We start from the raw sequence: 24,556 nt of genomic DNA, 5'->3' as shown, positions 1-24,556 counted from the left end.
GTTTAGAAGAGGAAAGAGTACAGAGGAGGCAAGTCCTTATAGGAGGAAGCTGCAGAAATCCAGGCATGGCTGGATCAGAGCTGTGGCCAGGGAAATGGAGAAGAAAGGGCAAATTTGAAAAGAAGAAAAAGGGAGGAAGGGTTGGAAAAAAGAAAAAAAAAGGGTGAATGTGAAGAGAGATGCTAAAAAGAATGGACAGAACTTGGTGACAAAAAACAAAGGGGGAAGAAGAACTCGAGGGGCCCGCAGACCTCTCGCCTCCCCTTCCTGCCGACGTGTGGAAGGATGCACACGCGCCAACAGCCTGGACGGAACTGGAGAGGGTGGTGGCAAAGAAGCGGGCAGAGGAGAGGCCCCCACCAGCACAACTGGCTGTGTCGGAACCATACCGTGCTGCTACCAGAGAATCCCTCTTCTTCCAACCTACCATCAATCCGGCTGACGAGCTCTTCCAGCGCCTTGACCTTCTTCTGGATCCCTGGTTGTGCAAAGGTGTAGTTATCCTGCAAATGACACAGAGCCCGGGATGAACAGGGACTCCAAAGTCGTGCTACCGCTCTCGACTTCACTGAAACACGTTTAAAAGCACAAGCTGTTTTCCACAGCTGGTGCCGGCGTTCTGGAGAACAAAGGAATCTACAGAACAGCAGAGGGTGGGCAAATCCTGATGGACCCCTGTGCTGTGGAGGAATGAGGAAGAGCCGTGCTGGGCGGTGGCGAGGGGGGGGGGGGGGGGGCGGTGCTTCTGGCTGACACCGAGGAGCAGTAAGGAGCTCAAAGGCCTGCAGGGAGCCCCTGGACCCGGGCAGCCCGCATGGGCAGAGCCGGCTCACCTGGATCCCATCTAACAGCTTGCTCATGCACCAAAAGCTGTCAGCTTCAATGCTTCGAAGCACGTCCTGAGACAAATTGGTCACGTCAAAGTTCTCCACGTCCTCTTCTGTAAAACAAAAGGTGAAGAAAGTCCAGAGGTCTTCTCTAAAACATGGAGAAAGCTAGAGACTGGGATCTTCTACGGGGTCCTTCAGGCCAGGGGACAGCCAGGCTAAAGTGATGTGAGGAGTGAGGGCCTGTCCTCCTCCCCTGGTCAGGTGGGCAAGCGGGTCCCAGGAGAGCTCTTGAGGATCCCGTTCCAACACTGAACAGGCCACTTCTCACACTGGTTCCACTGGGTCCAACATATCTTTCTCGGCTGTATTTGTTCATTCGGCTTTAGGAGAAGATATTTCAGGCCTCATGCTCAGTGAGCTATATACCCAGACCCTTGGAGGTGGTCTGGAAAAATTCTTGATTTCAGAAATTCAGTGACCTGTCTAGCATACGCACACCTGCATGGACTGAGAAAGGTGGGATCAGATGGACCCTGTGGTTCACTTTTTTTTTCCTTTGGCCCCCCATAGTTCATTTTAAAGACAGAATCTCCATATTCTGACAGACCCACTGCTGAGACCACTCAGAAATGAAGATGAGGGTGTGAAGGCAGATGGCTCGAGCCTGACGGAGCTTCTGGGACTTAATTTCACCAGGCTGGTAGTACCTAAGCTGGGTTCCGTAAAACATCAAACCTATAGGGTACTCCAGAAGAAGGGCGTTCCGTAGACAAGTACGGTTGAGAAATGGCAGTCTTATCTTGGAGATTCACAAAGATCATAGCGAACAAATGGATTTGAGACATTATAACAAATTTTGCATTAAGTAAATCTATTTAACCTTTTTTATCCAGGACTTCCCAGGCTTCTTTAGCCACAGGACCTCTTTTATTTATTCTATTTTTTTTCAAGTGTTTTTTTTTTTCTTTTTGAGAGAGCGACAGTGCATGTGTGCATGCAAGTGGGGGAGGGGCAGAAAGAGAAGGGGACAGAGAATCTGAAGCAGGCTCTGTGCTGACAGCACAGAGCCCGATGTGGGACTCTAACTCAGGAACCATGAGATCATGACCTGAGCTGAAGTTGAACACTTAACCGAATGAACCACCCAGGCACCCAGGGACCTCTTTTAGAGACCTCTTTTAGCTTCTCGTGGAAACCCTACACTAAGTAATAGTAGCGAGAACTAGTCTGTCTCTGAGATCCAAGTGGGGAGAACATCAGAAGTGCTCTAGAAACCTGAAGAAGGAAAAGGCCATGGGATGTGTCCTTCCTGCCACAGAGGTGGGAGTACTAAGAAGGCTCTGCTTGCCAACATGACAGGCCACCTCAACCCACAGGCCCCGGCATGCCTGGCAGAGGCCACACATGCAAATGTTCAGGCTGGAATTCTGTGCCAAAGGCGGCTTTTCTCCTTAGACCCACAGCCTTATTTTGAAAACAGGATGTTCACTGCAGTCCCATGTGCTGCAAAGACACAGGCATCTGACAACATATATTCAGAATCCAGCCCTTTCATTTATGAGAATTATTACTACGACCTACAACTAACCCCCCTTGGGACAACATGTAACAGTTTTCAGATTTTCATTCTGTATAAACAGCATTTTTTAATGGACATCAAAGACTGTAAAAACCCTTTTGAGGGGGTTAGGGTGCTTTGTTAGAAAAGCTATAATCCTGGGGCGCCTGGGTGGTTCAGTCAGTTGAGCATCCGACTTTGGCTCAGGTCACAATCTCACAGTTCGGGAGTTCGAGCCCTGAGTCGGGCTCTGTGCCGACAGTTCAGAGACTGGAGACCGCTTCGAATTCCGCGTCTCCCGCTCTTTCTGCCCCTCTCCCACTCCCGCTCTGTCTCTCTCCCTTTCAAAAATAAATAAACATTAAAAAAAATTTTTTTAAAGAAAAAAGGAAAAGCTATAACCCTGGAAACAACCTAAAAGCTCAACTCCAAGTACAGTTACAGTTAATACATGTAAAGTGCTAACTATCGGGCCTGGCACACAGTGGGTACAATATAGTCTATTTCAGATGAAGCTTATCAAGAATTTGTAACGACAAAGGAAAGTGTGTCACAGTGTTAAGGGAAAAGAGCAAGATACAAAATTATTTATGGTATACTCTCAACTACTCTACATACAATATTTATGTGTGCTTATATAAGCACAGAGGAAAGACAAAATATACCACAAGGTTTACAGTGTTTATTCCCTAGGCAGTAGAGATAAAAGATTTTTATTTTCTTTAAGCTTTACTCGACTTCTCAAAATTTCTACAATAAGCATAATTTTTATAGTAGGGGGAAAAAACGTACAATATTTTAGAAAAGAAAGGGCTACAATTGACTACACCTGTCTTTTATCACCAAAAAGGAATAAAGGCTTTGTAAACTAACACTAAGCTTGCAGAAACTAAGACTTCAGATAACATATAAGGGTCCACTTGAGAAATCACATGAAAAAGAAAACCACAACCTTCTAAAGAAATAGCATCCCCCCCCACCAACTTAAAGACCTACTATGTGCCATATACATACTATTAAAGAATACTGAGCTCTAAGACCCAGTTCAGAACCTTCCTCTTTCTTTTTGCTTCCTATTACATTTCTGAGACCATCCTGTACCTGCAGCTCGCTGCTCCACACGCGTTCCACCACTTTACATGTCCACCCCCCCTAGGGACAGATAGCAGGTGGCTCTGACTCCCGCTACCACAGACAAGGCCCTGAGAGACGACCCCCTCCGACCCTGTACAGGAAGTGCTCTGAGCCACAGGTACAGGCAGCGCGCTCCCCAGGGCCAGCCCAGCAGCGACAAGGACAGTGCCGCCTCCTGGACCGAGCGCGGCTGCTCACACTAACTGTCCTAGGCAGGAGCCCCCCTTTCAGAACGGGGCTGGAAGAAAACCGTAAGACCCACGAGGAAGGCTCAAGACCAAAACCACTCCTGCCGCTCCCATGCATTTCCCAAATGAGGATCCAGAACTCCATGATCATTCGAGGAGTCCTCTCCAACCGGGGCACTCTGCAATTCCAGAACACCACAGTGGAAATGTAACTGGGAGTGGGAACTATCCACTGCAGAGTAGCAACGGGGGGAAAAGAGCCTGAGTCCCCAAGAACGGGGAGCACAGCTACCGTATCAGCCCTGGCAGCCTGTGGCGTTTTTGTCAGACTGAACGGCACGTGGCTAAGAGTACCGACTCTGGAGCCAGACTCAAGTCCTGGCTCCGTCACTCGCTAGGTGTGTGGCTTTGGGAAAGGACTTTACTTTGGTGCCTCAATTCCTTCTCTGTTAAGGTGGTAATATCCTACCAGTGTCACAGGATACTACAAGGATTAATACATGAAATGTGCTAACAACAGTGCCTGGCACGAGAAGCGTGATGTAAATGTTAGCTGGTATTATCGTTATTAAATGAGGCCCAAGCAAACTTCCATCTCTTTGGAGCCTCTGTTAGTTTGGATCTCTGTTATTCGCAGCCACCCCTAACCTAACTCCAATATGTACCTTAAAGATTAGCTAATTTTCAAAGCCTTCCGTTTCCCCCATTTGGTCTAAAGGAGGAAAAATCTAACAACGTAAGGTCTTAAGTCGGTAAGATGCCACTCTCAGGAGCTGAACCGATTCCAAACCATTAGCTGTCCAGGAGCAGAGGGACCAACAGACAAGATGCTGAGCCCTCTTTGGGGGCCTCGAGTCAGGGGCTCTGTCTCCCCGTGTGCCTGGCCTGCGCATTAGACCTTTGTTTTCACAGACGGTGGGACAGTTCACCAGCCCTTCAGGGAGTGGGAGGAGAGTTTTGTTCTAGTGTTCTGCCTGCTGGGAGGATAAAATTCACACATTCAGTCAAAAACTGTGAGCTGAGTGCACCAGCAAAAAAGCAGCAGAGAAAGGAAGGCCCAAATGCTCTCTGAAGAGCTTCATTCAGCATAAACAGTCTGTTCAGGAGGATCATTAAACATTCCACTTGAGAAAATTCAACATATAATTGAAGCTGGAACGGGAACCCATGCCAGCAATGTAGTCTCGAATGGGGGCAGCGTCTTTGGTTGTCATTACAGAGCGTACAACAGCCAGGACTCCGACTGGAGGCAATGAGATTTGAAGGATATTTTCTGGCTATTTTAAAAGGCAAAGCATCCAAAAAGAGGAAACCCAAAAGCTCTTGATAAGAATCAAATTGCCCACTCTGGGCTCGACGAGAACATGTCCATTTATTAGCTGATAAAACGTACTTGAGCGGTGACTCTAGTCGAGTGTTTATTTTTCTGAGAACCCCAAGTCCTGGGCCCGACATCAGGCTTGTGTATGCCTGAAATACTCAAAGACAGCTTTGGGAAGAACTAGTTCTGCTTAAACTGACAAGAGTAACTTGTCTCTTTGCCGCTCTAGGCAGTTCCCAGGAGCCATCTGTGATTGCAGGGCAATTTCTAGATTCTGTGATCTGTTGGGGCAGAACGATTCGGCCCGACTGGTGGGCAGGAGAAGATTCAAGGCATCAGACTGCAGATAGCCTTTCTACTTCCTAAAGCCTTTGGTTGCCTGATTCCTGTCTTTATAGTTTTAAAACTAGACACAATACCTTACATAATATTTTCTGAACACAAAAGTAAACTGAGGAAAGGGAAAAATAAACTTTTGGTCACCCATCTAAAGCAGCTCATAAAATCAGAACGTAAATGCTACGTCCAGAAAAACACCGCTTCAAGAAAAGTGTCAAGGGATTCAAGGTGTCACTTGCACGTAATTATTTTTAAGTGGTTCAAAATGCGACATAAACGTATCACGGGGCACTATTCACCTGGCATTTGCAGGCAGGCACACGACGGCAGCAGCCAAGGTGAGAATGTCACTGCAAACCCTAGTACGGGGAGGGGGGAGGGGCTCCCGGCTCATTCCTGGAGGGTCAGACGACCCGGCAGAGCAAGGAGGGTAAAGAGAATTGGTCTCCTGCAAGGAGGAGGCCAGACGGAAGACTTCTTCTGAGGCTCCGACAGAGCAGAGACCCGCAGGGAGTCGACTCTGGTTCGTGAGGACCACGCCGCAGACCGCGAGAGAGGCGGCGTGCTGTCTCAGAGATGCAGGGAAGCAGCTGACCAGCGAGCCCTTCCTGACACTGTGCCTGACGGCGCAGTGACTAAAAGGTAACTGTTAACTCTGAACGACACCCGATCTCTGGCTGTTCACTTCTTAGCGTGGAGCAGCCTGAGCACACGTGCATCATGAGACCCCGGTTAAAACTAATTTTAAAAATCAACACACCACCCCATTTTTTCTACTTTCTACAGGAAAGCAGAACGTTTACTTAGCAAATGTTACTGACTCGGGGTTACCCCAGCCTCTTGGCACTGGCTGTGGGAGCCCAGATTACATAAACCCAGACTATGTATTTGGGTTAATGGGCCAAAGAAGGGCCAGGTCCAGCAAACACCTAGCCTTCTAGGACCTGTCCAAAGATCACCCACAGAGACAGGCAGCATGTCCCCAAGACACTGTGGATGCGAACAGGCTTGGGGAGTCCAGGGCCCCCCAACGTCAGCTGCTCTGAGGCTCTTCATCTGGGCTCAAATGCCTTGAGTATGTCAGCTGTCACCATCTCTCCTCTGTTACAATTTCTCACTTATTCCTGGGTCAGATGCCAGGCAGACAGAGCAAGCAAGCAAGCACGTGCCACTCAGCTCACTGCCCGAGAGAGAGCAGGCTAGGTCTCAAGGTTCCCGAGGTGATAAGCCACAACCTGCCCTTGGAGAACTTCCCTCCGACATGAGAGGAAATCCAGCACTGGACATCCCACCAAATGCACACACTGCTCTCAAGTGTCAGCTGGAAGTGGCTCAGCTCAACACGCTGGCGGGGCTACACCCACATATATGTGTGTGGCCGGGAAGAGCCTCAAATATTCCTCAACCGCCTATCATGTACAAGGCTGCTTCATCTAGGAAGACCGGGCCAGGAGGCACCTTGAGGAAAGCATCCAAAAACGGTGGGCACTAAAAAATTCAACGTCAGGGCACCTAGGTGGCTCAGACGACCAAGCATAGGACTCTTTAAAAAAAAAATTTCTTTTTAATGTTTTTTCATTTTTGAGAGAGAAAGAGAGAGAGAGAGAGAGAGAGAGAGAGAGAGAGACAGAGTGTGAGCAGGGGAGGGTCAGAGAGAGAGAGGGAGACACACAGAACCTGAAGCAGGCTCCGGGCTCGGAGCTGCCAGCACAGAGCCCGACGCGGGGCTTGAACGCACAAACTGTGAGATCATGACCTGAGCCGAAGTCAGACGCTTAACCGACTGAGCCACCCAGGCGCCCCTAAGCATATGACTCTTAATTTCCGCCCAGCTCATGATGTCAGTTTGTGAGATGGAGCCCTGAGTCAGGCTCTGCGCTGCTTGGAATTCTCTCTCTCTGCCCCTCCCCCACTCTTTCTCTTTCTCTCTCTCTAAGTACATAAACTTAAAAAAAAGCTTTCTTAACAAAATGTATATTAGGCTTCACGTTAAAAAGCAAACAAGTAATGTCCTCTTAAGACGATAATGAAAACCCACCATTACGAAATAAGTTTGTCCAGTTTCATCTTTGGCCTCCACTCCTCACCAGACAGGGGACAGGATGAGCAGGGTGGCTACTGCAGGCAAAGGCTCAGATATGAGATAGAGAATAAGGCCTCCCAGGAACTGAGAGCATGGAGCTGCAGTATAATCCACAACAGCCCAGGACCAAGACAAGGAGGCAGTGTCCGTGGTACCTGGGGGAGTGCAGGGACTTACTAACAGCACCCCCTTTTCTCTGAAAGTGAGTGTTAACTATCAGAAACTAACTGCACGGCCAGCCCCTCACCTCCTTCAGGACCTGGCACAAACACCCTCTCCTCAGCGTGACCCTGGCTCACTACCCTGTTTAGGGCCTGCTCCCGTTTCCACGCTCGCCAACAGGGCATATATCTCTGCTTCACTTTTCTCCATAGCACTTATCACAATCCAGCAAATACTTTACCTGTTTTTCTATTCATTGTCTGTTTCTGCTCATCAGAAATCTATGAAGGGATTTCTCTTTATTTTTTTTTAATTGTTTTTTAAACATTTATTTATTTTTGAGAGACAGAGAGAGTCAGAGCACAAATGGGGGAGGGGCAGAGAGAGAGGGAGACACAGAATCTGAAGCAGGCTCCAGGCTCAGGGATGTCAGCACAGAGCCTGACGCGGGGCTCGAACCCACAAACTGTGAGATCAATGACCTGAGCCGAAGTCGGACGCTTAATCGACTGAGCCTCCCAGACACCCCATCTTTATGTATGATTTACTTACAGTAGACAACACATAAGTGCACAGTTCTGTCTCGACCCACGTATACATCTGTGTAAAAGATGCCTCAGTCCTTGGGCACCTGGATGGCTCAGTCAGTTAAGCATCCAACTTCAGCTCAGGTCATGATCTCACAGTTTGTGGGTTTGAGCCCTGCATTGGGCTCTGTGCTGACAGCTCAGAGACTGGATCCTGCTTCAGATTCTGTGCCTCCCTCTCTCTCTGCCCCTCCCCCACTCACACTAAAAATTAAATAAACACTAAAAATTTTTTTAAAGATCTCGGTCCAAATAGAGAACATTTCCAGCACCCCAGAAATTTCCTTATGTCTCTTCCCAATCTCCCACCATAGTCAACCACTGCTTTGATTTCTACTGCCATGGATTATTTTTGAACCCCATTTACGTGGAATGATACAATGTGTCCTTTTTTGGTATCTGACTTGTTCAACACAGTGGTTTGGGGATGGTTTCTTCCATGTCGTTGTATTTATTGACAGTTCATTCTTTTTATTGCTAAATACTAATCCACTGAATTTTCCTGTTAACAGATATTTGGGTTGTTTCCAATTTTTGTCTATATGAATATAGTTGCTATGAATATTCTTGTACAGTCTTTTGGATACTGTAAGCTTTCGTTTTCCTTGAATAAATACCTAGCAGTAAAAGACTGTGCTTTTTCTCTACTTTATTTATTTATGTTTGTATCCCTAGTGCCCAGAGCAGTGCCTGGCACAGTACAGATGCTCAATGAATACTCGCTGAGTGAGTAGTGCTACTCCTGTCTCCATCTCTTAGAAGAGATAAAACTTCTGGCTAATTCAGCACAGTATCAAAATATTGTAATTCACTGCCCCCTGGTGGCCAATCCTGGCAATGCCATACTAATTCCTAAATACCTTACAAAGTTAATCGTGAACTCTTTATTCTCTCATTTACCTAGACATGTATGGAGTGCCTATTTCGGACATCAAAATGAAAGCACTAGGAATCTAAGATATTTAAAATAGCCTCTAGTCTTAAAGAATCATATAATCTGGTGGCAGAGGGCAGGAGGACAATACAAACAACAACCAGCATGATGAAGTGCTATAGAAGAAACGTACGGGGGTTAGGGACACAGCACTGTTGTGGGGGCGGGGGCAAGGCGAGGGTGAGGGCAGGCTTCCTTTGTAAAGGAGGCACAAAGATTAGCCCAGGGGAGAAGAAGGGCATGGTGCAGGACAGGCTTTAGATTAAAAATGTCAATTTGGGGAGGCTGAGTTTAAGGGGTGTGGGAGGGAGCAGATCCCACAGGACCTTGCACAAGCTAGGCAACCTGGACACACTTGAACCTGTACGTGAGGGGATGTTACTGGAGACCTTTAAGTAGAGGAGCCGCATGGGCAAGTCTGTATTTGAATGGTGTGTAAGATGGACTTGAAAGGGGATAAAAGCAGAGAAGGGGAAATACACGTGGCCATTTCAGCAACCCAGGTCTGACCCAGGGCAGTCACAGAAGAACGGAGAGCAAGGCACATGCAAGAAACGTTTAGGACATAAAATCATCAGAGGCTTGTAAATGATTAGATAGAGAAGGGGGAGACTCACGCACAATTCTTAGCATTTCTGACTAAAGAGTCAAAAAACTCTGCCAACTGTGAGAAAAGAGTGGCTGGGTCCGGGGAGAGAAGGAGTCGGTAAAACACGGAGTGTGAGGAGCCTAGGGGTAGCAAAAATTGCAGGCTGTCCCCAAATAACTGTTCCCTTTTACGTCTTGGTGAAGGGACCCCTAAAGAGTACTGGCCACCTGGCATATAGACTGTTTTCTGGCCAGCTATGCTCACATGACCAAGTGTAGACAAAAGAGATTCAAACCTAAGCACCATATACAACTTTGGGAAGTGTCCTTAAATGGAAAGAGTATTCCCTTTCTTCCCTTCCTTCTCCGTACTGGATGGAATACAGACGTGATGGCTGGAGCACAAGTAGCTATCTTGGATCACAAGAAGGAAACCACATGCTGAAAACAAAAGAACAAGAGTGAGGAGCCTGGGTCCCTGATATCTTAGGGCAGGCTAAGCCCTAAGATACAAGCCCTGGACTACTTACCTGTCTTTTTTTTTTTTTTTTTTTTTAATTTTTTAAAATGTTTTTATTTATTTTTGAAGGAGAGAGAGAGACAGACAGAGCATGAGCAGGGGAGGAGCAGAGACAGAGGGAGACACAGAATTCAAAGCCAGTTCCAGGCTCTAAGCTGTCAGCATAGAGCCCAATGCGAGGCTCGAACCCACAAACCGTGAGATCACGACCTGAGCCGAAGCCGGACGCTCAACCGACTGAGCCACCCAGGCACCCGACCTCTCGTCTTTTTATATGAGAGAAATTAAATAAGCTTTTCTATCTTGCTTAAGATCCTATTATTTGGGGTTCCCAGTCACACGCAGCCAAGCTAGCCCTAACTGATCATCTACGACGCATCCAAGTGGAAATGTCACACAGGGGCCGGGACTCGTAAGTCACAGAGGTCTGGGAAAGACTTCCCTTCTGGGAGTTCCATCACCATGACGCTTCTGAAAACATCACGCTTCAAGTAGAACTTGAAATGAAAATCCTACTATGCTGCTTCATGCAGACAAGAAGAGGGAGAGCTATTCGATAATGAGGGTTTCATTTTGTACTGATGGAAACCACCAGACAGATACCACTCTGCCTTTGGAAACAAGACGGGTCATGAGCTCCGCTCTTCTACAGGATTTTTTCATATGCATCACTCAAAAGTTGCCAGTAAGCAGTTTGTTTTGATGAGGACCACACTATCAGGTATGGTGGACCTTAATATGTTTGGGGCTAGATCAATAAAATTGTGTAAGCGCAAACGTTCTTGTGGATGAGAGTTTACAGGTATTCTGCAGTCTCAGGGACCACAGGCCAGAGACTAGATCTCCTTTAGCACTGTCACCCTGGGCCCAGACACAGCTGGCTTATCCAGAGATAAGTTTTTCTATGTGAGCAGCTGTCTTCAGCAGATAAAGAAGCTGCGTGGGGGCCAGGCTAGCTATAGACAGCTTCTCTATCAACTCAGAGGCAGTCACTGGATCTCCGTTTTTAACTCTTCTTACAACAAAGATGACATACCACGAAGCAAGCTCAGGTGCTACTTTATAGACATGACGGAGTGCAAATAGGGGACGAGAAAGGAGAGAGACTCTGATAGAGCAGACCCTTCAAGCTATGGTTCAGGGAGATGGGGCAGTGGGCCAAGGCTGCCTGGTGGCACCTGCCCAGGATGACAAAGGCAAGAGCCTGGCTTATCCCACAGGTGAAAGATACCTGAGGCCTCCTGAAGCAGGGGTGTCATAGCAAAAGACTTTTACAGTAGCTGCCTTATTAGGACACAACACCATTAGAGAAGGGGAGGAAAGAAGCATCATTACCTAAACAAGAGAATTATTATTATTTTTTTTAATGTTTATTTATTTTTGAGACCGAGAGAGACAGAACATGAACAGGGGAGGGGCAGAGAGAGAGGGAGACACAGAATCTGAAACAGGCTCCAGGCTCTGAGCGGTCAGCACAGAGCCCGACGCGGGGATCGAACTCACGGACCGTGAGATCATGACCTGAGCCGAAGTCAGACGCTTAACCTACCGAGCCACCCAGGCGCCCCCTTTTTTTTTTTTTTTTTTTAATATAAGCTCTATGCCCAACGTGGGGCTTGAACTCACCACCCCAAAGAGTCACTTGCTCTACTGACTGAGCCAGCCAGGCACCCCAAGAATTATTCTTAAAGGTCATAAACAATATTGTATCTCTGTTCAAGACGACCTTGAGGCTGGGGAGAAGTCTGAATGCCTTATTTCTTTAAAACGTAACTTATATCCATCAACTGGTGAATACATAAATAAAACGTGGTATATCCACACAATGGATATTTGTATTTGACCAAAAAAAAGAATGAGGTACAGACAGATGCTACAACATGGATGAATCTCGAAAACATGCTAGGTGAAAGAAACGAGGCACAAAAGACCACACACTGTAAGATTCCATTTACATGAAATGTCCAGGAAAGGCAAACCGATAAAGACAGAAAGTCGATTAGTAACTAATTAGGGGTAGAGGGGATGGGAAGCTTAAGGGTGATGGCTAAGGGATACAGGCTCTCTTTTGGGGGGTTATGAAAATGTTCTTGGGGCGCCTGGGTGGCGCAGTCGGTTAAGCGTCCGACTTCAGCCAGGTCACGATCTCGCAGTCTGTGAGTTCGAGCCCCGCGTCAGGCTCTGGGCTGATGGCTCGGAGCCTGGAGCTTGTTTCCAATTCTGTGTCTCCCTCTCTCTCTGCCCCTCCCCCGTTCATGCTCTGTCTCTCTCTGTCCCAAAAATAAATAAAAAACGTTGAAAAAAAAATTAAAAAAAAAAAGAAAATGTTCTCAATTGATTGTAGTGATGGTTACACAACTCCGTAAACTAAAAACTACTGAACTGTACATTTTAGTGGGTGAATTGTATGGTATATGAATTACATCTCAATAAAGCCACTACAATGAAAAAGCCCACAAAACTTAACTTATAAACTCACTGTAACTCCAGTAAAGATTCTAAAAGGTTCCCACTGCCTGAATTTGGCAGGTTGATTCTAAAGTTCATGTAGCGGACAGAAGAAATGAGTGGACATTTCACCAAAGAAGACATCCAAATGGCCAATAAACACATGAAAAATGCTCTACATCATTCACCACCAGGAAAATGCAAATCAAAACTGCAATGGGATACCACCTCACACCTGTCAGAATGGCTAAAACCGAAAACACAAGAGACAGCAAGTGTTGGCGAGGATGTGGAGAAAAAGGAACCCTCGCGCTCTGTTGGTGGGAACGCAAACCGGTGCAGCCACCGTGGAAGACGGTATGAAGGTTCCTCAGAAGGTTAAAAATAGAACTACCCTATGATCCAGCAATTGGACTACTCGGTATTGACCAAAAAAATACAAAAACACTAATTCAAAGGGATACGTGCATCATCATGTTTATAGCAGCATTATTTACAATAGCCAAGATACGGAAGCCCAAGTGTCCATCAACTGATGAATGAATAAAGAAGTGGTGTATACCCACAATGGAATATTATTCGGCCATAAAAAAAAAAAAAAGAATGAAATCTTGCCATTTGCAATGACACGGATGGAGCTAGAGTGTGATTATGCTAAGTGAAATAAGTCAGTTAGGAAAAAACAAACACTGTATGATTTCACTCGTACGTGGAATTTAAGAAACAAAACAAATGAGCAAAGGGAAAAAAAGAGAGAAAGGCAAACCAAGAAACAGACTCTTAAATTTTTTTTTTTTTCCAACGTTTTTTATTTATTTTTGGGACAGAGAGAGACAGAGTATGAACGGGGGAGGGGCAGAGAGAGAGAGGGAGACACAGAATCGGAAACAGGCTCCAGGCTCCGAGCCATCAGCCCAGAGCCTGACGCGGGGCTTGAACTCACAGACCGCGAGATCGTGACCTGGCTGAAGTCGGACGCTTAACCGACTGCGCCACCCAGGCGCCCCCAGACTCTTAACTGTAGAGAACAAACTGATGGTTACCAGAGGAGACATGGTGGGGAGGATGGGTGAGACAGGTGACGGGGATTAAGGGAGCACTTGTCATGATGAGTACCAGGTGTTGTATGGAAGTGTTGAATCGCTATATCGTACACCTGAAACTAATGTAACTGTTAACTATACTGGAATTTTTTAATGTATTTTTTAACACTTATTTATGATTGAGAGACAGAGACAGGCAGAGCATCAGCATGGGAGGGGCAGAGAGAGGGGGAGACACAGAATCCAAAGGAGTCTCCAGGCTCTGAGCGGTCAGCTCTGAGCCCGCCATGGGCCTCAAACTCACAAATCGTGAGATCATGACCTGAGCCGAAGCCAGACGCTTAACCGACTGAGCCACCCAGGTGACCTTATACTGGAATTTAAAATAAAATTTAGAGGGGCACCTGGGTGGCTCAGTTGATGGAATGTCCCGTTCTCGGTTTCGGCTCAGGTCATGATCTCATGGTTCATGAGATCGAGCCCCACATCAGGCTCTGTGCCGACATCACGGAGCCTGCTTGGGATTCTCTCTCTCCCTTTCTCTCTCTGCTCCTCCCTGCTCTCGCACTCTCTGTGTCTCAAAAACAAATAAACATTTTTTTTTAAATAATAAAAATTAAAATAAAATTTAGAAAGGAAGGTAGAAACATGAAAATAAATTAAAGTTCACATGGAAGAAAAGCCAAACCAAGTTTTTAAGAAAGGTGGTGAAAGGGACTGGCCCTGGAATAATGACAAAACACACTACAAAGCTCAAAACCCCAACTGTGTGCTGTTGGCATCGAAATGGAAATAAGTGGAACAGAATAAAGAAGGAGAACCATGTAAATAAAGGAATTTATGTTGTATTACCAAGAGGGATTTCACACCAGTGAAGAAAGGATGCATTATTTGTAAATGGTGTTTGAAACAATGGACCATTCAGTTGCACAGGAACTTTAATCTCAACCCTCACCATTCAGGAAAACAAATTAATAATGAAATTTAAAGAGCTAAATGTAAAAACAAACCCACAAGAGTATTAGAAGAAAACAGGAGAGAGTATTTTCATAATTTTGAGGTGGGGAAGGAAAGACTTCCTAAGCAAGATACCAAACCCCCAAACTAGTGGTCTCCTTCGCGACCTCAGCACCATTTGCCAGGACTGGTTTACTTGTTGTTTGCGAGCCCCTCCACTAGAGGGCAGGGCCCACCTCTGTCATTTTAGCCTCTCTATCCCCTGGCAGGCAGCAGGAGCTCAATAAACACCTGTCAAACGGGCAGATTTGACTACATAAAAATCAGGATGTTCTATATAAGGAGACACAATCAACAAAGTTAAAAGACAAATGATAGTCTGGGAGAAAAACAATATTAGGCTGAACCATATAAAATTCTCATTTGGCAGTGGGGGGTCAAAAATGGTTGAATATTAGCAATTTTGTGTGGTATAGCCTGCTATTTTTAACACACACCAGGTAAAGGAGGAATATATCTAATCTACAAAAGTTTTTACACAAGACCAACAATCCAACAGGAAAAAGTGGCAAAGGATCTGAACAAGCAGATCCCCAAGAAACAAATGCTAATATGTACACAGAAGAAAAGATAAACAACCTCACTCACGAACAAGCGGAACAAAAACAAACACAAACCATGGTTTATTTGCCAGATTGGTGAAATAGAATTAGATTAGGATATCTAGTTCTGCTAAGGATATGAAGAAAAGTGCACCCCACGCTAGTGGCTGGAGTATAAACTGGTACAAACTTAGAATTTAGACGTGTAATTTAAAAGTACCTAGGGACGCCTGGGTGGCCCAGTTGGTTAAGCATCCAATTTAGGCTCAGTTCATGATCTCACAGTTTGTGAGTTCAAGCCCCATGTTGGTTGAGCTCTGTACTGACAGCTCGGGGCCTGGAGCCTGCTTCCGATTCTGTGTCTCCTCTCTCTGCCCCTCCCCCACTCACGCTCTCTCTCTCTCAAAAATAGATAAATATTAAAAATAAATAAGTGGGGCACCTGGGTGGCGCAGTCGGTTGAGCGTCCGACTTCGGCCAGGTCACGATCTCGCGGTCCGTGAGTTCGAGCCCCGCGTCAGGCTCTGGGCTGATGGCTCGGAGCCTGGAGCCTGTTTCCGATTCTGTGTCTCCCTCTCTCTCTGCCCCTCCCCCGTTCATGCTCTGTCTCTCTCTGTCCCAAAAATAAATTAAAAAATAATAATAATAAATAAATAAATAAATAAGTAAGTAAAAAATAAAAAAAAGAAGTACCTATTTGGCATGCTCTTAGGACTAGCAATTTCACTTCTGGGGCTCTCTTTCAGAGAAATAAGGTTTGTTTTTTGCTTGTTTATTTATTTAAAGATTTTTAAGTAATCTATATCCAACGTGGAGCTTGAACTCATAACCCTGAGATAAAGAGCTACACGCTCATCCACCTGAGCCAGCCAGGCACCCCAGGAGAAATACGTAGTTTAACACAAATGCACAAGAAAATATATATAAGGATATTCAAAATAGGTACTATATTATTTATAATAGCTAAAAACTGTAGACAACTTAAATGTCCTTCAATAGAGGAATCGTTAAATAAACAAACTGTAGTAAAGCCTTATTAGGGGAACAAATGTCATTGCTGAAAATGATGAGGTAGATCTGTATGTCCAGACTTGGAAAGCTGGCCGTGATTTTTTTTTTTTTTTTTTTTTTAATGAAGACAAACAAGATATAGAAAACTATGGATAGTTGGGCACCTGGGTGGCTTAGCTGGTTAAGCGTCCAACTTCAGCTCAGGTCATGATCTTGCAGTTTGTGAGTTTGAGCCCCGCATTGGGCTCTGTACTGACAGCTCAGAGCCTGGAGCCTGCTTCAGATTCTCTTCCCCCTCTCTCTCTGCCTCTTTCCTGGTCATGCTTTGTTTCTCTCTTTCGCTCTCTCAAAAATAAATAAATATTAAAAAAAATTTTTTTTAATAAAAAATAAAAAAAGAAAAGAAAACTATGGACAGTTGAAGCACTGGGCTGGCTCAGTTGGTAGAGCTTGCGACTCTTGATCGCAGGGCTGTGAGTTCGAGCCCATTGGGTGTAGAGAGTACTTAAGAATAAAATCTTTACCAGCAATTTTTTTAAATTTTAAGTAGGCTCCATGCCCAACACGGGGCCCAAACTCCTGACCCTAAGACCAAGAGTCATACACTCTATGATTGAGCCAGCCAAGTGCCACCCCCCCAAATAAAATCTTTAAAAGAAAGAAAAGTATGAATAGTTTAAACCCATTTTTTTCTCAACACAATAAAGAAAAATAGTATGTGCAGTACACACAGGGAAAGGTCTAGAAGAATATACACCAGATCAGAGTGGGAGTAAGGGAGGTAACAGCATTTCTATACTGTTTTGATTTTTTTCAATGAGTATGTACTTTGTACTGCAATTTTTTTTTTTTTTTTTTAAAGGCAAGGAGCAGTAAGAAACGTACTGCCTGCTTTGGAACAGAGAATGGAGTAGAGGGAGCCATTAGAAGTCTGAAAACAGGGATCTAAGTTGAAACAGCAGCAAGTCATATTAAGAGGACAGGTATTAAGGTCAAAAGACCTAGGTCTGAGTCTGGAAAGCTGATTAAATCCTTGAGCCTGGGATTTCTCCCTGTAAAGTGAGTTGTGCATCTACCTTAAAGAGATACTGGGGCCTACTAAATGAAATCTGGTAGGCCACAGTGCTTTGCAAAATGGTAAAGTGCTTTAAGAATCAGGGTGTTATCCCTGGTTGTCGTGGTAAAGCCCTAAGCTGAAAACCAGAAAAACAAGGGCTAAAGCTACAAACTCCTAAGGAAAAAAAGAGGGATGGGAACTGATGGAATAAGAGAGATTTAAGAGACACATCAACCAATTAGAATGTGTGGACCCAATCTGTACCCCGATTCAAACAAACTATTAAATATATTTACAAGAATCAGAAAAACGTGTATGTTGATTATATATGAGATTATACTATGGAGCTATTACAACTTTTTAGATGTAATAACTGCATTATGGCTGTGAGTTTCTTTAATCACTGTCCTCTAGAGCTACACATAGAAATATCTATGGATGAAATGATATGATGTCTAATTGCTTCCCAATAATTCACAAAGAGGAAAGGATGAAGAGAACGGATAGAGGGATAGATAAAACAAGCCTGGCTGGGAAAGCTGGGTGAGAGCTATGTGGAGATTTATGGCATGATTTTTTCTACTGTTACATCTGTTTGAAACTTAATCTAACAAAAGTTTTCATAAAAAAAAAAAAAAAAAAAAAAAAGAATGGGCCCCACCTTCCTCAGTCTAGAAGGAGGTACCAAGACCTTTCTGAAGTCTGTTGCAGCAGTAAAACTGGGCGTGGCCTTGCCAAGACTGCCTCCAAGGAAGGGTGGAGAAGCCCAAGCTTTACCGCATAAACGCCGTGGGTCAGTAGGTGCGGCTGCCAATACCAAGATCAGAATGCTGGCATATCTATCAAAGAAAGGCACAGTACTTGGTGGGACCAACAGAGCTGTGCCTACAGAAAGGAAAGGAAAATCTGGCATACAATATAAATGGCAGCTAACGAGATAATTAAATATCCAATTAGAGACTGCAGCTGCTGAGGGTTATTTGTAACTGGCATGATACTGTTACCGAGATTCCACGCCAGCATTTACACTTCAAATGTAGATTAGTGAACGGATTACTACCTTCTTAGGCTCATCCTTTAATAGTGTTTTAGAAGAGTACTATTGCAAGGAAGCAACCCCCAAATCCCAACAGATCAGCCGCACTGCTCTTAATAAAGTTAAACACACAGAATTAAGCTGCCTCCGAAAGCTGACCCATTAATGTGAAAGGGAAAGTGAAAAGTCCTCTAGCAAAAGCATTACCTATCTGCCTTTCGTAGCTACATTTTAACTCATCTTTCTTTTGCTTAGGACCCCCTGATAGAGTGGGCAAGAGAGACCTTCCTCCCAGTCCTGCCCAGCTTGCTGCCAATAAAGGGAATGGGAGATGGTGTCATTTAGTCGTCTTACTTTTTGGAAACTGCCTCATAAAAGACCAAAACACCATCCACTGAGCCCTATGAGAAAACAATGAATGGGATGGATCGAGTGAGATAGTTTCATGCCCTTACCCTCCAAGGGGCTCCACTCTGGTCTACTTCTCATTACCCTCTTCTTCTCCCACACTGGCTTCCTCCAACACCTGCAATAACCCACCACCTCCAGAGCCTACAGAAAGGCTTCTAGTCTTTGCTCTGCCACCAACAAGGAGGCAGGGCATCTCACAACCCATTGGTGAAATGAGAGGATAGATGGATGATGTTCTGAGACCCCCTCCAACATTCTGATTTCCACATGAGCTTCTCCTTAACTGCTTAAGCGAACACACATGACAGACACATGGGTTTTCTTGGGAGTCTCTAAGCACAAGCGGATAAAGAAATCAAAAGGAGAAGGGGAGGATCCTCAACCCCTTTTAAGACTCTGCCCAATTCAGGCCTGGCCAGAGGAGGAGGCTGGAGCTGTAAGAAAACCTAACTGCCACCACGGTATCCAATCACCCTATCTAAAGTGACAAGAACCCAGTGGGATTAGAGGAGCAGGAGGAGGGGAGAAATCAAGGTCCTGGAGCTCTCCTCGGCCTGTTCCAGGACCTCCAACGTGTGCTCGATTCTGATTTTGTTTCATGCTGCCAACATACAGCATGTGAACTGGAGTGTGGAGGCCTGGTGTACAATCTAAAACTCCAGCTTCCACGATGAGGGCCTGTGTCTGAGACGAGTTCAATATAATCCTAAAAGGACCTCAAATAAAGCATCAAACCATCTGCTTACGGTAGAACAAAAAAGGTATCCATTTGGTCATTCTGGAACCAAGTGGGTCCTTTTTGGGTGACGTCTGTGGCCATCTCTAGAGATAAATTCCAGGCTGCTTCTGCTGTCAGACAGGTTTAGCTGTGTATTCGAAGGCCACTACCTCTTTTTTAGCAAGACTTGCCTACTGGCTGCACTCTTGGGAGAAACAAACAGACCGCAGATAAGAAAGAGCAATAGGGACGCCTGGGTGGCGCAGTCGGTTAAGTGTCCGACTTCAGCCAGGTCACGATCTCGCGGTCCGTGAGTTCGAGCCCCGCGTCAGGCTCTGGGCTGATGGCTCGGAGCCTGGAGCCTGTTTCGATTCTGTGTCTCCCTCTCTCTCTGCCCCTCTCCCGTTCATGCTCTGCCTCTCTCTGTCCCAAAAAAAAAAAAAAAGAAAGAGCAATAGTTTGTTCAGCTTGGTACTCATGCTTCTTACCCACATATTCTGAGAGGAAGACGACAAAGAACGGAGTGACCAGGTCATTAATTCCCTGGACGTACCCACTGGCAGGGTGTCGGATGGCCCAAATAAATAGAATTCTTTCGAAGATCTAGGAAAAGGAGAGAGAAGACAGGACTGTTAAATCATAGGGATACCCTCCCTCCCTCTATTTACCTATGTCACAATTTGCCTCAGGGATGCTGCCAAATTTTTAGGAAAATTCTAAAGCTACTCTGGGACAAAGGAAGTTTATAAATGCAGAAAGTTTCTAAGATGCTGGTTGTTTTTAAGCAGGGGTGGACAGACAGTTCTTGCCTTTGTTTCTCTTTTCAGTATCCAGCCACTGTGATATAAAATGGGGAAAATGGGGGGGGGGGGCCTGGGGGGCTCAGTCGGTTAAGCATCTGATTTCAGCCCAGGTCATGATCTCATGGTTTGGGGGTTCGAGTCCCATGTCGGGCTCTGTGCTGACAGCTCAGAGCCTAAAGCCTGCTACGGGTTCTGTGTCTCCCTCTCTCTCTGCCCCTCCCCCACTTGTGCACGTGCTCTCTCTCTCTCTCTCTCTCTCTCTCCCTCTCAAATAAATGGATGTTAAAAAATAAAATAAAATGAGGAAAGCGGGAAGGGCAGGGACACAAAGGGCTTAGGAAAAGGTCTGCTTATCGATGTCCCTAACCCAGGCCACCCCACTCTCATTTGTAGATAACAATTTCTTGATTTCCAGAAGCAAGATGGTAAAACATCTAAGTTCTGATACCTTTTTGACACCTTTTTTTATCATCATAGGATGTGGAGTAGAAACGCCTTCCCCACCACGCTCCCCTTTCTCCCCGCTGAGACGGAGGAAAACTTATACCTAGACTTACTCCTAGCCCAGCCTGACTGAGAACTATCAACGCAGGAAGTCATTGTGTGTATCAGGATGCAACCCAGACATTTGCTGGGGAAAGGAAAGCAAATAAACCAAATCCTACAGCTGGGAATTTGAGAACAGAGAAATCAGCCTGGGCCTCCATGAGGAAGCCACCGGGGTTAAGTATATTAGCCACAAGAGACCAGAGACCTAGACTGGGGAGAAGGAAAAGATGTCTAGGGTCCCTTTTCAGAGTCTGGTCCTGCCCCATTCAGCTACACTCCCTCTGCCTTCATTAGGCTCTCAGCTATCCCCCCATCTTCTCTGATACTATTCATCCCTGGGCTTCATCCTGGTGGCCAAAACTGCCAGTCCGACACGTTCCTTACACTGGCTTTGACTGGGCTGCCTCGTGTCTCTGCGAGCCACACCAGAGGGACGGCAGAGCTGATGGTGACCACGTGTGGGGGGCACGGGAGATGAGAGGGCCTCCACTGCACACACACGGGCTCTGGGGGCAGACTGAAGAGGCCTTCTTAGAGGTCAGGTGCAAGGAAGAAAGCCCCCCAGGGAGAACCACGGGAAGGAAATGCTTGTATGGTTTTGGAGTTGGTAAGCTAGCGCAGAAGAGAAGTAGAGAATCTAGAGACACAATAAAGGATGTGTCCCAGCCCCCGTGTTGAGTCTGCCTTCCAGCTGCAGAGGGAAATGAGACACACGCCCATTGTCAACACTCTTGCCCTTACAGGCAGTGAGAACAAGCCCTACCAGGAAGCAAGCTGGCCTCTCTGCCTCCACTAGACTTGCCCACTTGCTCTCTGGGGCTGAGGGAAGGGCGTGACATCCTCACATGGGTTAGGCCCAACACTTTAACGGGGGCCCTCTTACATTCTTTCCTCCCTCCCTTGAAACACAAGCCCAAGCTCAGGCTAGACCCACCATGTTCAGGAAGATCCCAAGGGGCTCCTGCCTGCCTCCTGTGGCCTGTGTCTGTCTGGACGTCTCTGTTAGTTCTGAGAGAGGAGGGGAGGGGCAGAGACAGAAAGAAAGAGAGAATCCCAGGGCTTCTGCTCCACACTGTCAGCTCCTCGTGAAAACACAGATCCTCGCTGACTGGTTTCAACAGTGGCCAAGGGCATGGAGGCCAGCAGCTCACAATCAGGAGAACTGTGACAATCCCTGCTTGGTAAGGATGGGACAATGCAGGTGCTCACACACTGTACAAGTGAAGATGCCACAGACATGGCCTGGCACCAGGCCTGGTTACCAGGGGAGACCGTGGAACCTTCATGACAGAAAACAACCTGGGATAATCTTGCCTTGTGGAGAAGAGTGGAAAGGATAATCCCTGAAGGTTTTTCTTGCACCTCTTGTACTTGGGTAATTCTGCCTTACTGTAGTCAATTCTCAAGTTACCTTTCAGATATGCAAAGCAAGCCTTTCAGTATTCTGTGTTGCTTAGTTCTCTGCTCCTTGGTCGGCATTTTAAGTAATACTCTGTGAGAGGACTATAGCCAGCTAGAAGCAAAGATGATTCAAGACAAAATGGAAAGAATGCAGTTTGAGTTCCCTTCTTTGTATTCAGATTCTACTACTAGAAGCATGTTAAACAAACTGCGTTCCCTGTCTCCAAGTTTATAGTAAGCACGCGCAGGTAAAAGAGAAGTATCTGAACATCTCCAAGTTAAAGCATAAGCAGGGCTGAGCCGTGGGAAACAATGGGAGGCACAAAGGGACCCTCAATGGGTCTTCCGCTTCCTTTGAGCTGAATCTTAGAGGTAAAATAATGCTGTCACCACGCCCTTCAAATCTTCTTAATGCTACTGGTAAATCATGAGGGATCCCACCAGTGGAGATCTGCATTTAAATAGAATTATGAATATAATCTAAAGTCAAATAGAAATTATTTTGAGCATTTTTACCAACATCCCTCTCTATTCCAAGGAAAACTGAAAACAGGATTCAGAGAGCACTTACACCCAGCGTCCTAGCTACCGTGAAGCTGCTAAGGAAATCCCTAGTCTCAAGGAGGTTATAATTACTGCTCGGGTCAAAAGATAACAGTCCCACTGAGACCTTCTATGCGTTTCGTGGACTTGTCAGGTTTCACAATATCATGACTACTTCAACTTCTGGGTATATTCTCAGAAGGATTTAAAACAGGGACTCAAACAGACATAATACCCAAAGTGGAAGCAATCCAACTGTCCACAGACAGAGGACAGAGTAGATGGACAATATGTGTTACACACATATAACGAATATTATTCAGTTCTAAGAGGAAGGAAATTCTGACACATGTTACAACATAGATGAACTCTGAAGATATCATCATGCCAAGTGAAATAAGCCAGTAACGCAAGGACCGACAATATATGGTCTTACTTGTCTGAAGTACCTGAAATATTCAAACTCATAGAGACAGAAAGTAGGATGGTGGTTGTTGGGGATGGAGAATTATTGTTATTTTTTTAATGTTTATTCATTTTGAGAGAGGAGGGGAGGGGCAGAGACAGAAGGAGAGAGAAAATCCCCAGCAGGCTCCCTGATGTCAGCACGGAGCCCAACATGGGGCTTGATCCCATGATCCTGGAATCACGATCTGAGCTGAAACCAAGAGTCAGACGCTCAACTGACTGAGCCAAAAGGCGCCCCCAGAATTATTATTTAATGGATACAAAGTTTCTGTTTGGGCAGATGAAAAAAGTCATAAAGACAGGTGGTAGTCATACCACAGTGTGAATGTACTTGATGCCGCTGAACTGTGCACTTAAAAAGGGTTAAAATGGGACATTTCATGTTACACACACTTACCACAATAAAAAAACCATCACTAGCCCAGCTTGATAAAGCAGAGCAAACACAGGACTAGGAATTCTGAGGTATGAGCTCTAGCCTTCATCCTGTTACAGTGTGGCTTTAAAGCCCCGGATAGGTCCCTTAACTTCTCAGAGTGTGACCTGGCCCATAGATTTGTCGAGGAGAACAAACGAGAATGCACAAGAAAGAGCTCTGCAGGGACCACAGCTCCGTATCCGAACAGAAGGTACCCCCATGATTAGCCACACACCTGCCCACGGCCGGAGGGAGGTCTAGGACACACACATGCAGAACAGGTGCTGTGGAGGCATGGAGCGGAGAAGGGCCGAGAACGGTTAAGTACTTCCCTTACCTCCTGTACAAGCGGCTGCTGGAACAATGGAATGAGAGGATTTGTCCTTGGAATGTCGATGTGAATCTGAAAAAGAGAAGTCATGTCTAAAAACACAAATGCCAGTTTGTTCTTTTGAGAAGTTATTTTCTTAAGATCTGCGAATCAAAGGGGTAAGAGTGACAGCACAGTATCTTCAGAAAGAACTGACGGACATACCAGAAGAGTCTAATTAAGCCCGCCTGTCCATCTGGAATAGGTTTCCATGACAGCAATAGCTTACTGAAACTGAGGAAACCTCCGCAGATAAACCACTTATGTCGAACAGCAACAGGCTTCACGACCTAAGAGAACCCACGGCCTAAGAGAATCGCCCTGGAGTCTGTTTCACTCTGGGCTGGTGCTTACTCAACAGGCATGATCAAAATGTGCATCCCTCTTTCAGAGTCTTACTCATCAATAGTTCCCAAGAGCGGAGAGAGCTCTGAAAGTGGCAGACACGTGACTGGATTGGGAACCAGAGGGAGCTGG

The 24,556-nt window shown here is 45.8% G+C and overlaps 1 protein-coding gene across 3 annotated transcripts in view; it reads right to left on the bottom strand.

Moving 5' to 3' along the window:
- Positions 1-24,556, bottom strand: part of TBC1D22B (TBC1 domain family member 22B) — an 82,804-nt gene that overhangs the window by 22,796 nt on the left and 35,452 nt on the right. For all 3 annotated transcript variants that reach the window (XM_058733769.1, XM_058733768.1, XM_058733770.1), the window contains exons 7-10: positions 24,047-24,112; positions 20,016-20,130; positions 834-940; positions 428-503 (exon numbers count right to left, since the gene is read on the bottom strand). In XM_058733769.1, coding sequence (XP_058589752.1) covers positions 428-503; positions 834-940; positions 20,016-20,130; positions 24,047-24,112 — 364 coding nt within the window. The remainder of the gene's footprint in view (positions 1-427; positions 504-833; positions 941-20,015; positions 20,131-24,046; positions 24,113-24,556) is intronic.

Source organism: Neofelis nebulosa, chromosome 6 (genome assembly GCF_028018385.1).
Source record: "Neofelis nebulosa isolate mNeoNeb1 chromosome 6, mNeoNeb1.pri, whole genome shotgun sequence".
NCBI lineage: Eukaryota > Metazoa > Chordata > Mammalia > Carnivora > Felidae > Neofelis > Neofelis nebulosa.
Note: the sequence above shows the minus strand (reverse complement) of the source record. Positions and strands in the feature narration are given on the sequence as shown.